General features: G+C 37.0%; 2 protein-coding genes across 3 annotated transcripts; one reads left to right on the forward strand and one right to left on the reverse strand.

Moving 5' to 3' along the window:
• Positions 1 to 606: 606 nt before the first annotated feature.
• LOC135633352 (UTP--glucose-1-phosphate uridylyltransferase-like) lies at positions 607 to 11,295 on the forward strand. Its single transcript, XM_065142720.1, has 21 exons — positions 607 to 746; positions 863 to 910; positions 1,068 to 1,159; positions 1,270 to 1,360; positions 3,782 to 3,842; positions 3,923 to 4,000; positions 4,087 to 4,137; positions 4,255 to 4,328; positions 5,723 to 5,795; positions 5,936 to 5,993; positions 6,104 to 6,150; positions 6,222 to 6,287; positions 8,882 to 8,914; positions 9,083 to 9,135; positions 9,209 to 9,284; positions 9,389 to 9,445; positions 9,567 to 9,650; positions 9,749 to 9,847; positions 9,923 to 10,027; positions 10,838 to 10,909; positions 10,988 to 11,295. The coding sequence occupies exons 1-21, from the start codon at positions 688 to 690 to the stop codon at positions 11,012 to 11,014; spliced, it is 1,404 nt and encodes a 467-aa protein (XP_064998792.1). The 5' UTR covers positions 607 to 687; the 3' UTR covers positions 11,015 to 11,295.
• Positions 11,296 to 11,798: 503 nt separating this feature from the next.
• LOC135633650 (uncharacterized) lies at positions 11,799 to 14,165 on the reverse strand. Of its 2 annotated transcripts, XR_010495085.1 has the most exons (3): positions 12,901 to 14,165; positions 12,368 to 12,439; positions 11,799 to 12,269 (listed from the first exon to the last, which is right to left on the reverse strand). XR_010495085.1 is itself a non-coding variant. In XM_065143382.1 (2 exons), exon 1 carries the CDS (start codon positions 13,956 to 13,958, stop codon positions 12,942 to 12,944), a length of 1,017 nt encoding a protein of 338 aa, XP_064999454.1. In that variant the 5' UTR covers positions 13,959 to 14,165; the 3' UTR covers positions 11,799 to 12,439; positions 12,901 to 12,941. The 2 variants fall into 2 exon arrangements, 1 of the variants encoding a protein (XP_064999454.1); XM_065143382.1 differs by having other exon boundaries at positions 11,799 to 12,439.
• Between the last annotated feature and the right edge of the window lie 42 nt (positions 14,166 to 14,207).

Consider the following 14,207-nt stretch of genomic DNA (forward strand, 5'->3'; position numbering starts at 1 on the left):
ATTATGTTTTAAAAATTTAAATAAAATTTGTAAAAGCATTGGTAAAGACTCATTCTAAAGTTCACTTAATTTTGAAAAATGAACTCTCTAAAATAATAAAAATTTGGATGCATACACAAACTTTTGAATTTTGTAAGCATAGATACATGTAAAATTTAAATTTAAAAGGGTAAATAATTTAAATTATTATTTTTGAAGGACATAATAATTGTTTTTATTTATTTAATTGTATACTATATTATATTTTATTATATTATATTATATTAAGATCACGAGATTGTTTCCTCTTGCGCTTTGTTTGTTCGTAACAGTACACGCATTGCACCACGTCGTAAGTAACACAAAACATGGACATGCATCGTAGTGCTGCTTTCCTGTTACAAGCTGCAACGCTGTTAGGTCCGTCCCCATGGCACGAATCACGACGACCTCGGTGAGCCATCGACGTCCCTTGATTACTTTGCCACGCCGCTCTGCTCCCGCCTCGTGTCTACGTCCGTCAAACTCTGCGGACATTCCGTTACCGTTGCAACTGACGGAGACCCTCGCCCCCTCCGTTTGAATATAAATGGAGGCTCGTCGTCATCCCTCGCCTGACCTCAATAGCGCAGGAGTCCGTTGGGTGCCGATCTCGTTTCCACCCCCTTTCCCGATCTATCTGGATCTTGATCTCGATCCCGTTCCCCAATGGCGGACGTGAAGATCGCGAAGCTCCAAACCGCGATCGCTGCTTTCGATCAGATCAGGTGAGCCCGAAGTCGGATTTCTTCTGCTCTTCTTTGATTCATGGATTGAACTGAAACGCGTCGGATCGAATCTGAGAATTTTGATTTCTTTTGTTCTTTCTTCATCTTTATGGCAGCGAAAATGAGAAATCTGGATTCGTCAGCCTTGTGTCTCGCCATCTGAGGTAAGATCGAGTACTTAACTCCGATGTTTTCTTACGCATCTTATAGACTGTTGTTCTTGTTTTAATGTGATGGAATATTACTTTCCTGGTTTTTTGGATGTTTTATCTTTTCTGGTGATTGAAATCTTTGTTTCGGGTGGTGTTAATGGGATTGGAGTGGCGAGGCAGAGCAGATCGAGTGGAGTAAGATTCAGACTCCTACTGATGAAGTGGTCGTGCCTTATGATACCCTGGCGTCACATCCGGAAGGTCTATTTTCTTCATTTAGGCGGATCCGAGATGCATTGTTGCCAATTTGTTGATTAGCTACGGTGATTGGAGCTTTTAGCTGTTTTGAATCGTAATGTGGCAAAATGCAGATGTCGAGGCAACAAAAACACTTCTCAACAAGCTTGCAGTGCTTAAGCTCAATGGAGGATTGGGAACCACTATGGGTTGCACGGGTCCCAAGTAAGACGACATCAAGAATATTATTGCATCAGTTCTTTACCATTAACAATGAATTTTTTGAACAGCGGTTCTAATAATTTTATTATTAGCATGATGATTACGTCGAACAAATTGATAAATATAAGCAGCCACATCAATTGAAAATTTTGGTCTTTTCCTTACTCGTGGGAATGATCAGAAGTAGCATTTACGGAAACTATTTGGTAAATCATCTTTTTCTTTCATGTTGGCTTATCATTTATGACATCTAAATTAAGTTTTCTTTTTAAAATATGCACCTATTAAGCAAAATGCTTTTATTTTGTTCCTTCTGAATGATCACTAGTAGTATTTATGGAATGTATATATCATACCGACCTTTTCGTTTCTTATCGGCTAGAATTTACATAGATCAGCATGTTCTACCGTCATTTATTGATAAATCCTGTTTGTAATTTCTCCTACTACAAGATGCCCACGTATACCTACATATCCAATTTCAAATTCTTGGGCAACACTTTCATAGTATCTAGTACAGATTCTATCTCTATAGTCATTTGCTAGCCCGAGGTTCAGTAACCATCCATTTTGGTATGTCAAACAATGTCCACAGTGTCTGAGCATTGTAGTATCCTTGTGAGAGAGAACCCAGAAACTGGAGTCTCTGGGTGGTACTTTATGCAACCTTCTAAATACATTTGAAGGTTGTGGCAGCCCACAGGCATCATTGTTTGTGCATATGCCTGGGTCGGTGACTCTTTGATCGGTTTGCTTGGTCCAACTTAGTTCACTGTTACCTATATATGTGACGTGTCCACATGATTAACTACAAAATAACTACATCAACCTATCAACTGTGGTATTCTATCTTCATTTAGCTGGTACAGGTAGCTGTGTTTTTGAACAAATAAATTTCTTCTTGGTTATTCACTTCTCAGAATCACCTGCATATTTCCATCTCCATCATGTGATGCTCATATAACTCAATTTACTCTGACCTCGTGACTTTTTTATATCATTATATCAAACTGAGTACAGAAAATTCGTTAATCATCAGTTTCCCTGATTTTCGTTGTATGCATGTCTCTCAAATGTTGTGTGACGATTTCTTAACAATCCACATTGTCTAAATGGATCTGGTCATGCACTTCACTTGCTTCTTTTAAGCTGGCCACAGTATTGGCGTGTCAACTCTAGACAGGCCTAAGCATGTTCTTGTTGCATTATCTTTTATCTTGGATGTGTGCTTAATGCAACATGATGATGCATTACAAATAACCAAATAGATTTTGTTATCCTGGTGCTTTCCTCGAATGAATCCGAGGATTAGGATTTCACGCTTTGAGGATTAAAATAAAAAAATTTGGCTGACTGATCATTATTCTGTAGGGTTTTACTGTATCTGTAAAAGATGTAATGTGTCGAGCAATTTCATGCGTAGCTTGTTTAAATGTTTGTGATCCTATTTGCTTATAAGTTGAGTATGCAACTAACTGTGATTTTTTACTGAAGCTACAAGAGATTAAGCTACTCTTGTTGGCCAATAAAGTGAAATGGATTAGTATATCCATCACCAGTGGGATCTGTGGCTTATACTGTTCTTTTTGTTAACTATATGTTTGTTTTAGATTTCTATTGCATCTTCTAATGTTCTTCAGCACGATCAGTGTAAGACACATTGTGGTTGCATCATAGTTACAAGGATCAGTTACCTCCCTTGGAACTTCGATCTAGTTTCCTCATTTTGATTTAGAATACTTCAACATCCTAGATTTGTGTATTACATGATTAAAAGTATGAATTTAATGCATATCGTCCCCACCAACGTGAGTTCTGGGGAGGGTCCAATGTATCCAACCTTAATATATAGAGGCTATTTGTAAAATCTACATTACATGATTCTGACCACTAAATTTGAGATTCCATTATCATGATTTCATCAATGGTATTTTCTCTAAAAGTTCGAATTATTTGATACATAAAGTGAATAGTATTCCTATTAAAGATTCCATTTAAGAAAAACTCAAACAGTTAATAAAACATTATCTATGAGTTCATAGCTTTCAAGTTTTCTACCATAGGTTTTTTGACAAGGTAAACACCAAGGTAAATTTTTAATATGTCCAAAACATCGTACCTACTGTAGATGTGACATGAATGGTTCATGAATATATTCTGAAATCTGAATCAAAAGAATGAATCAACAAAGTTTACCACCTATGAACCATAAACCAACTTAAGTGGCTTAACTTAAAATGCACTCGAGCAGTGCCCTGACCCAAAATATTCACATACCAAATATCATCTTCTTTGATATCACATTGTATCTCAGCTCATTTAAAAGTTTGCACAAACTCTACAAGTCATTGCATGAGGTATATGTTTCTACAACCCTCTCGATGTTATCATGATGATAGTGAAATTGTTCACTTGTAATTACAGATCTGTCATTGAAGTGCGAAATGGATTTACTTTTCTTGACCTAATTGTTATCCAAATAGAGGTAAGGGCAATGTAATGACTTGGTTTTAAATATTTTGCTGTGGTTTGTAATTTTTTTTAACTATAAAAAATCCTTTGCAGTCTCTCAATAAGAAGTATGGATGTGATGTCCCTCTGCTTTTGATGAATTCTTTCAACACTCATGATGATACACTAAAGGTGAGGACAGTTTACCTTATTTAAGATATTTCATTGTTTTAGAAGATCATGGCTAAGTCTAACAGATCATTTGGTTGTTTCTGAAGATCGTGGAGAAATATGCCAACTCAAATATCAAGATTCATACATTTAACCAGGTTTTACCTAAATTGAATTAACAGATCATTCTGAATAGCTATATCAACTACGCAATTCTTGTATGCTATTTTAATCTGGGAACGGTGTTACCTAACCTGCAATTATTTGATCTATAGAGCCAGTATCCTCGTTTTGTTGTCGAAGATTTTATGCCATTACCAAGCAAAGGCCAGTCTGGCAAGGATGGTTGGTATGTTTTGTTCAAATCTTGTCCAAGAGTTTGTAGATTATAAGCCATGCTCCAAGCATCTTATGTACTTCCATGATGGCTGTGGAGTAAGATAATGTTTGGTTCAGTGCCATGTTACTTAGACAGTTATTTGTTTATTGATTATTTTTCATTCTTTCCTGTCTAGTATTCTACAATCTGTTCATTCTCCGGACCCCTAGGTATCAGGTTTTCCATGAACTTTTATTCTGTGTTTGTTATGCTTTACAGGATGACAACAACATCTAGTATTCATTCACTGAATTTGCTATTGAATCGATTTTCCAAGTTTGTTATCCCTAGAATATAGTATACACCTAATTCCTTATATTTTCTCAGTAAATTTTTTTACTTGAGCTTATGTCTTTTACCTAATGAAGCTCAATCCTAAATCATAAATTATTGACGATGTCTCAAGTAGAATTAACTGTTCCTTTAGGAAGGGACAGAAAGATTGTTTTGGTCGTTTAAATTGCAAATTAATTGAAAAAAAAGTTGATGTGGTTCTACAAATGGGAAGTTGATATACTTCTTTCTTAATTTTTCTTTTGTGTAAGAAAACTCTTCGTATTTTGTTGTCTTTACTCATTGCAAATAATGAACCAAAGATATAATATGTGCTTCTGTTTCTGGTTTGAGCTGTTAGATAAAGATATCTAGCCTTAATACATGAAGTCAAAGTTGATTTTATGCCTTCTACAGATCAATCATGTGCTTTCAGTGGTCCACCTGGACACATGTTATATTAAACCGCATTTCAGATATTGAGGTCTGAATGTATTTTAATTATAAGACCAGCTTCTTTTGCATTATTAATTGAAGCCTAACTATCTTTGAGTTCACCTTTCTCATTACATTTAGTAAGAACATATGCTTGTATCTTTATGGAATTTGTCCTACTGGTTGCCATCTTTTTTTTTTTTAATCTTGCTTATGTATCCATGTTTAGGAAGTTTGCCTCCAATGTGATATCAGAAAGATGGAATATCGGAAAGTAGCATTATTGATTGCTTCTCTACATTCTGGTTTTTTTCCTTCTCTTATGGACTTATATTGATAAAAAAAATATTTTTATGAATGAATAAGTATTGAGAAAAGAAGATGGGGTTTACTTTTCAGCTTAAATATTGGTTATATATATAGACCTGCAGCCCTCCATATTTTTGTATGAAAATTGCTCAGTTATACTTAAATTTTACTTGCATTCAAGTGACAATTAATTGGTCAGAAATTTAGATCTTCATTATATAAGACCTTGACCATGACATTTCTTTACTTTTTATTATGTAGGTTGGCATAAATATCTTTGACATCTTTCATTTTTTGGCATAAATTTCTTTGACATCTTTCAGTTTTTGTTCGATATCAATGTGAAGGTACCCTCCTGGCCATGGTGATGTTTTCCCATCTTTGATGAACAGTGGCAAGCTTGATGCCTTGCTATCACAGGTCTGCAATAGCCAGTCAAGACAATGACTTGTAACTTTTTCAAGTTAATTTTTATTTAAATTTTAAATCTTTTACTGACAGTTTTAATTGTATTCAATTTTTTTCTTCTTTTAAATCTTTTAATGATTGATATTCTTCAGGGTAAGGAGTATATTTTTGTTGCAAACTCAGACAACTTGGGTGCTATAGTTGACTTGAGTATCCTTTTAATACCTTGATTATTTTTCCTTCATAATTGCCCATTTTATTCTCCAATCTGCTACCAACATATTAATATGAGATATTGTTCCCTTGACCAAATACAACAGAAATTCTGAACCACTTGATTCACAATCAAAATGAATATTGTATGGAGGTATGTGCTTATTTCATTCAATAGAGAATAACACAGTTCAGGATATGCACAAAAATTTATACTGTGCTCAGGTGACACCAAAAACTTTGGCTGATGTTAAAGGTGGTACACTTATCTCATACGAAGGAAGGGTTCAGGTATATGAGTTGGACTTTATACCTTTGACACTTCAGTTTCATATGTTTCATTCAAAGTAAATGGTATATCACATATCATTTACAGATACACTGACTAGTTTAATCAGAACATTATGGTAACCACTCGTATCTGTTCATTTTCTTTTTTGTTGCTGTTGGTTGCTTTATATTTCACAATCAACAAAAGTGTGGAATGAGTTATACTTGCAGTCATCTGTGACAATATTTGGTCTATCAATACTAAAATAAATTTTTGGATTCTTCAGTTATGCATCTGAGGCTACATGGAACGTGTTACTTGTATACTAGATGAAATCAAAATAGAAAACAAAAGGAATAATATACTCATAATGCATGTTTAACTGGAAACAAAATTGTATCAGAAAATTTTATTGTCCCAAATTAAAATTTCTTTGTCATCGTTAATTGCAAGCTGTGTACTGTTCACCAAGATCTTGTAATGTATACCCATTTAATTGTGATTATATTTATTAATTTGCAACTTTAATTATCCAGGTGGACTTGTCATGACATCCATGTTTTACACACTTTATGTTTAAGTTTGGAATTTCCTATGTCATTAGATATATCAGGCATGTCTGAATCATGGGTAATTTTCATGATTATAACAACCAAGGGCTACCATGTTGATTTTTCTGCCTCTGCTTTTGTGTAATTTTAGATTATATTGCTCATTTTAAGACTCTGGCTTGTTTACATCTATATACCTTTCTATCTGGCTTCGACTTTCATCTCTACCTCCTTTTTTGACAGCTTGCAGTATTATTATCTATGGACCTTACACTCTAATAAAGTGAATTTTCATTTCTTTTCTCTTGGCAAGAGTTATGTCCATGGATTTTCCTTTATTCACTTGTCTTGTCTTTCTACACTGAATTTTCTGCACCTCCAAAATTTATCTTGGTGAAACTTCTGATGTTCTCATGTTTCACAATGTTTGGAGACTATATTTATGATCTGCTGTTGGTCCAACAGCTAGTCTGAGTTTTTGATACTTTTGGTTAGACTTGTTGCTTGCCTAACTGAGTCATCTTTACATTACTCCTTTGAGTCATCTCCTCAAACAAATAAAAATAAAGGGAAATGAAATGATCTATTTGTCTATTGAACCTTCCCAATATTGCACAACTTGTACAGAGTATCATCTGTTTAGCTGTCTATCCTTGAACAACTAGCACGTCAATATAATGCTCATGGTTTGCGCTTGTGTTTTTTTTTTTTTCTGAAAAAGGTATTATCTGAATCTAACATGTTTAAGATGTCTATTTGATTGCTGAATGCTAAGTCAAGCAAATATGATGCACTGAAGGCTTGATATATTTAGTTGCATAATTTTCTCTTTGCCCGAAAAATGAAAATGTTTTGAGTAGAAGATATAGTGTATTTGTTATTAATGTCATATGCTAAAATTAAGATTGAGAAATTAGGATTAATTATATATTACTCCTAGTTAGATCTCTTTAGCATTCTGATTCCTATATTTAAAAAAATTATATTTGAATCTTATAGTTATGAAAGTAAAACATCTAATTTCATTTATCTTAACATTATCAATTTTACCGACAGAAGTACGAAAATGATGGACAAAAAGATAATTTTAATATTTTAATTATATTTTCGATGATGGTAGACGACGCCACCGTTAGGGCCCTCAGTTGTTGTTGTGAAGGAAGAGCAATAACGAGAGGTGAGGCAAAGAGAGAGAATGAAGAGGATGACGCAAATGCCAATGCTTTGATGTCGGCGTTGACAACGATATAAGGAAGGGCGGCATCACTTTGACGCGGATGCAGATGTCAAGCGTCGACATCTGTGTTGTCCTCTTCCTCCTCTCCTTTTGCCTCACTTCTTATCGTCACTCTCTCTCCTCATCCACAAAAATCACCCATGACCCCTAGTAGTGTTGTTGTCTGCCACCACTGAAAACATAATTGGAACGTTAAAATTATCCTTTTGCTCATCTTTTTTGTGTTTCCATTGATAAAATTAACGGTGTGAGGTCATAACTATAAGAATCCTAATATAAATTTTTGAAGTATAGAGACCAAGATACTAATAAGGTCTATAGGGGGTAATTTATAGTTAGATTGAGAAATTATTATGGTGGTTGGTCTTCATATAATATTGTTGGCAATTAAAACCCCCCTTCAGAAAATTACAGTCCTTGTTCTAAGTCCTATTTTTACACAGCATAGCTACAGCCTTCAACATTTAATTCTTGTAAGTCATTGTAACAGGAACGCAGCATGTTTCATGATTGCAATCTTTTGAATTTTGATAGTCCATTGTGCAATTAATAATTTGAATGCAAGCAAATATTTTGATTGTTATTTGACAACTTGTTGCATGCTTGTAATGTGAGTTTTTACCTTTATTCAGTGTCATAGATAGTTGTGTCAATGTATATCAAGAACCATGTTGAAACATTGGCTTATACATGTTCTATCTCTCCAAGAAGGTCTGCATTAGTTATGCCTTGTACATCTTCTCAGGATGTAAATTAGTGCTATGGAACTCTTTGTTGTACTTTCTATTCCTGTCTAATCTTTCTTTTCCTCCGTTATGAATTGCAGCTTCTCGAGATTGCACAAGTTCCTGATGCTCATGTGAGTTACAACTTACAACATGAGATTCAGTGCCATCTTAAGTGCACTGCAAAACAAAGTTGTTCTTGTTTTATGTGCCAGAAAATGCATTTCTTCCTGAAATTTCATTAGATGTGATGTAGCTAGATAACTGATTTACCCATTATGTGGCTTTTCCCATATTGTTAGGTGAGTGAATTCAAGTCAATTGAAAAATTCAAAATCTTCAATACAAACAACCTGTAAGTACTTGTCTATGTCTGACATTATGAATTACGAGTCCTGTTTCTTTGTTCTAAACATTCATGATTACAGATGGGTGAACTTGAAGGCCATTAAACGGCTTGTTGAAGCTAATGCACTTAAAATGGAGATTATTCCAAACCCCAAGGTAATGACCTGAAGAAACTATTTGTTTTCACTGCCTCTTTGTTTTGGTGCTTTTCTTGTCTATCTCACAGCACAAAATTAAGTTGAGCTAGCAATGTCATGTAGGAAGTAGATGGCGTGAAAGTTCTTCAATTGGAAACTGCAGCTGGTGCAGCAATTCGAGTAATTATTAGACTGATTATATACTTTTTAGTATTTTGTCTTGTAGTTAACAATTCTTTACATCTTGCAAAAAGAAAAGAATTCGTTGCATCATAAACATCTCAAATTTTGCTTGAAACAGTTTTTTGACCATGCTATTGGCATCAATGTTCCTCGGTCTAGGTTTCTTCCAGTGAAGGCAACCTCAGATTTGCTGCTAGTACAGGTTCAAGTCAAACCATCTGACCTTTGAAGAACACATGGGTATTAAGAGTTTTTGTGTTTTTTTTCACTACAATACTTAATGTTTCCTTTTTCTTGCAGTCTGATCTATATACTCTGGTTGATGGCTTTGTTATTCGAAATAAAGCCAGAACAAATCTCGCAAATCCTTCAATTGAACTCGGGCCTGAATTTAAGAAGGTGAGTTCATGAATCAAAATGATTTTATTCAGCTATTTGAATCCAAAGATTTAACAATTATTCCCCTACTTGTAGGTTGCCAGCTTCCTTGGTCATTTCAAATCAATACCCAGCATTGTGGAGCTTGATAGCTTAAAGGTTTCTGGTGATGTTTGGTTTGGTGCAGGAATAGTACTGAAGGTATTCATTCTGTTTTAGCTTGTTTATCAGCTTTTTGTTACTTGATATGTTGGGTTCTCTCTCTTTTTCTGTTAATAAGCTATAGGGTATGTAATTTATTTTTGCTATGTCAAGCAATTATTGTTAGGATAGGTATTGACAGTAAGCTACATTATACATTTGTATTATGAAGTAAACCAGATATACACCTTCAAGGCTGCAACTACAAATGGCATTGATCACATAACTTGCATTATCGATCTCCTAATGATATGAGCAATCTTCTTAAGTGAATCATTTGACAAGATTCATTTTTATCACTCTTATTTTACCATTGAATATCTCTATATCACCGGCAACAGAGATGTCCTAAACAAATACTGCAGAAGTTGTGCAAAACAATTAGGGAAAATTATAGTTTTCCACTATAAAGTACCATCGGATCCTATATACTCCCCAAGGAACACAAATAACTTGTATACCACTGCAAAATTTTGCAATACCCTCCATGCCTCTTAACAATTTCCAATAATTGACCATATGGAAGGGGCATTTTGGTCATTTGGCTATGTGAGTTCGTGACAACTGTTGTCATCGATCAAAATGAAACCAATTTCAGCAATATCTTAGAGCGCAACTCCTGCATTCTATTGTGGAACTTCTTTTTTGCTTCTTTTTCTGCAAGTAAATGCTGAACTTTTTCCATCCTCCTCAAGTTCTCATGCTATCATCTCCTGATCTGATATCAAGTACTGCACTTGCAATTATCAAACTTTTTGTCTTTCTCCATTGTCCACACCTAATCAATGTCCTTTTTTTATGTTGGTGAAGGGCAATGTGAGTATCACCGCAAAATCTGGAGTAAAGCTGGAGATTCCTGACGGAGCTGTTCTTGAGAATAAGGTAAATCAAAACATACTTGGTTGGACTTTATTATTCCATTTTAGTGCTTAGTGACAATGTTCTTTGTTGCTTGTTTAGGTGATCAACGGCCCTGAAGATATCTGAGCATATTCATGAAGTTTTGATGGTTCAATTTGCAGGAGTCCACGAGAGGTTTTGACCCTCAAATTTTGAGCACTTCATTGTTCTGTTTACGTGTCACACTATTAACTTGAAAGAACAATGTCTCTTGCACTAATAATGTTTTTTCTCCCCAAGAAATGAAACATTGAGTGAGGTTTCATCCATTTTTACCCCTCGCTTGTCATTTTCTTTTGCTTTTTCAATGTAAATCACAATCTAGCCAATAACTACATTCATGATGGTAGAGGAAACATGATTGCAGTTGATAAACTAAGGAACTGATCTCTATTTTTTTATGGTGCTGGTGTTGCCTTGGTGTTTGATATGAATCTTTTCTTCCTCTTAGTTTTGGTTAGTTTAGATGGTAAAAACTCAATTACCGGATAGCAAGCTCTTGTGATCATTTTTCTTTTTTGACTCGATGTCATAATCCTTCATCTTCTGAGTAATTGTGGACATCAATCGTTTTGGTTTGCAAATCACAAAACCAATAATAATAATAATAACAATAATAACAGAGAAGGAAAGAAGCATCGATTCTACCAGTTGGTGAATGGGTGGTAATCATTACAACAGAAAAAGGAGAATTTGATGAAAGGGATGAGGTAAAGGAAAAGAGGGGCTTTGGGTTTCAGGATTAGAAGAAACCATGAACATGACCAATCTGACAGATTTGTCATTTAGATACCAAGTTGCCCTCAACAACAAGTGAAAGAGAATTTAAATTTGAGGTTATTTAAGACATTCCAAGGAATCTTCAAAAGCATGACAAACACACCATTGATTAAGATATATTTTCTTAATTTTTCTTAATAACATAATAAAAAAATAAAGAAATTTAACCAACTGGGGTATCATAATGACAGGTCCAAAGCATTCCCCCCACTGGGAACATTACATTGGCAAATCTAAAAGATTAGGAGCAAGCAACCTTGTCAATCCACATCATCATACAATAATAGATGGACTAGAATCATCTTGTACCTCTCCTGTCCTCTTCCAGTAATGAATCAAATGTCATTTGCTGCAAGAGAAAAACTGTGCCAGACAAATAAAATTTCCAGCTGCTTTACATCCATCTACCTCCATACAAAACCGGCAATCCAACACAAATACAACAATGGAGATCTCTGCTGAATCATCCTCAACTGCAACTAAAAAAGACATGGCCTCCAGTGACCAACACGAGACCATCAAATGAGTGAGTGAGCCAAAGTGGCTTCCCTTTTCCTGAAACCTGAAATATCACATGCTTCATGCACAACAAGATTCCAAGTCTATCATTCCCTGCATTCTTCCCATGAAATACATGAGAGTATGTTCAAATCACATCACCTGTGCATTTTTGAATTCAACCTTCTTCTCTTCCTTTTCTGAGAATTCAATCTTCAAATACAACCCATTATCCTGCAATTCAGAAAGATGTATGGTTTAGTTTTATGTCAACAGGAAACCATCCATTTGATGGACTTCAAGTTCCTAAAAAACAAATTAGTAATTATATAACAGCTTATCAATCTAACACCTCTTATTTAGATCAAACAACAAAGAAAACGATAAAACAACATAACAATAAGAAAAATAAGGATGAACCATCGAAGAACCTGATCATCTTCAATTATAGGCTACTACTACATTTGGTTGCTTCTATAATCAAATCCAAATTGGTCGAAAAGGAAAAAAGATACATCAGAAACATAGAATAGGAACCAATTCTCTGATCCTGGTAGTCACATAGTTTCCTTATGATTCCATAGTTACTACATATTAGTCTACTTGGCATCCGAGTGCTTATCATTCTACACATAAACTAAAAGCATCAAAAGAAGACTTCACATGAAAAACTAGTGTATGTACACAACAAGAACCATTTTCGCCCCTTCCCTTCCATGTCCTCCACCATCATCTCTCACTCGCGCATCGGGATGCCGCCACTCTCATGACAGTCTTCGGCAATCCTGTCGGAACACACATCCCCGCCCTCCTCGTTCTCTGAAGCCTCCTCATTAGTGCTCCTGTTTTCATTCCTGACGTCCCTATTGTTACCATCGCCGCTATCCTTATGGTGTTCCTCCCCCAGGTGGCACCTAGTCTCCAGCAATTGCAGCCTCCTCCTGAGGTCTCCCATCTCCCTCTCCATCAGGAAAAGCCTCTCCTTTAGCATAAAGTTCTCTTCCTCCAGCCTCGCAATGTGAGTGTCCTGGTTATCCACCCTGTTCTCCAGCAAACAGGCAGTGGCGCCCGACCCGTGTTCCTCCCCGGGGTACACCATCTCGAACCGGCTCACATCATGGTCCAGACGCCGCTCGACTTCTTGGTGCTGCTGATCCAGGTACTGGTCAACATCGCTGTCGCTCGACACTTCGTCGAGCTCGTCCTCCTCCTCCCCGCCTCCCGCCCGGATCTCGTAGCCGTTGGGCGAGCGGAGCCGGATCAGGCCCTTCATCGAACCGTACCCGTCGACGCCCCACTCCTCCTTGGCCATGTCGACGAGGCCCTCACGGGTCGGAGAGAAGCTGGGCGTCGGGAGGATCGTCGGCGTAACTGGGCACGGCGACACCAACGACGCGATCCCGCCGGCCTTCTTGGCGCGCATGATGAAGGAGGTCGTGTTCCGGGGAGCGAAAGGGGCAAAGCGCACGAACTTCTTCTTGGGATAGAACCTTCGGGCCTTGGCGCGGTTCTGGAACTGGTGCTCGCCGAGGCCGAGGGGGTTGTAGCCGGAGACGCCGACGACTCCCCCGTCAGCCTTCTTCCGCTTGTCGGCGACCTTCTTCCCCTTCCAGTTCATCCGGCTCGGTTTACCACCCCCAGCGCCGGCAGCGAACGGCGGCGGACGGGGCAGGGGCGGGAAGCCCATCGGATCATCCGCCGGAGGCGGCCAGATTCCGAAGCCCCGGTTCATCATCTGGGACGGATCATTCATCGGTTCCTCCGCCAGAAATCAACAAGAAACACCAGAATCCGTCGCCAGGGCGAGCCTGATCCCCACGAAATCGAATCAAATTCCACAAGAATACGGATCGCCACCAAACCCTAACCCTAATCCGCGAGCTTATGGATCCCAACCCTAACGCCAGATGGCGAAGCGGATCGGATTCGTTCTCCGGTTCTGTTTTGGTTTAATTTGTATTGGGGTACGTCTCGGACCCTATTTATATCAAAGAGTGAAGGT

This window comes from Musa acuminata, chromosome BXJ3-3, assembly GCF_036884655.1.
Source record: "Musa acuminata AAA Group cultivar baxijiao chromosome BXJ3-3, Cavendish_Baxijiao_AAA, whole genome shotgun sequence".
NCBI classification, from domain to species: domain Eukaryota; kingdom Viridiplantae; phylum Streptophyta; class Magnoliopsida; order Zingiberales; family Musaceae; genus Musa; species Musa acuminata.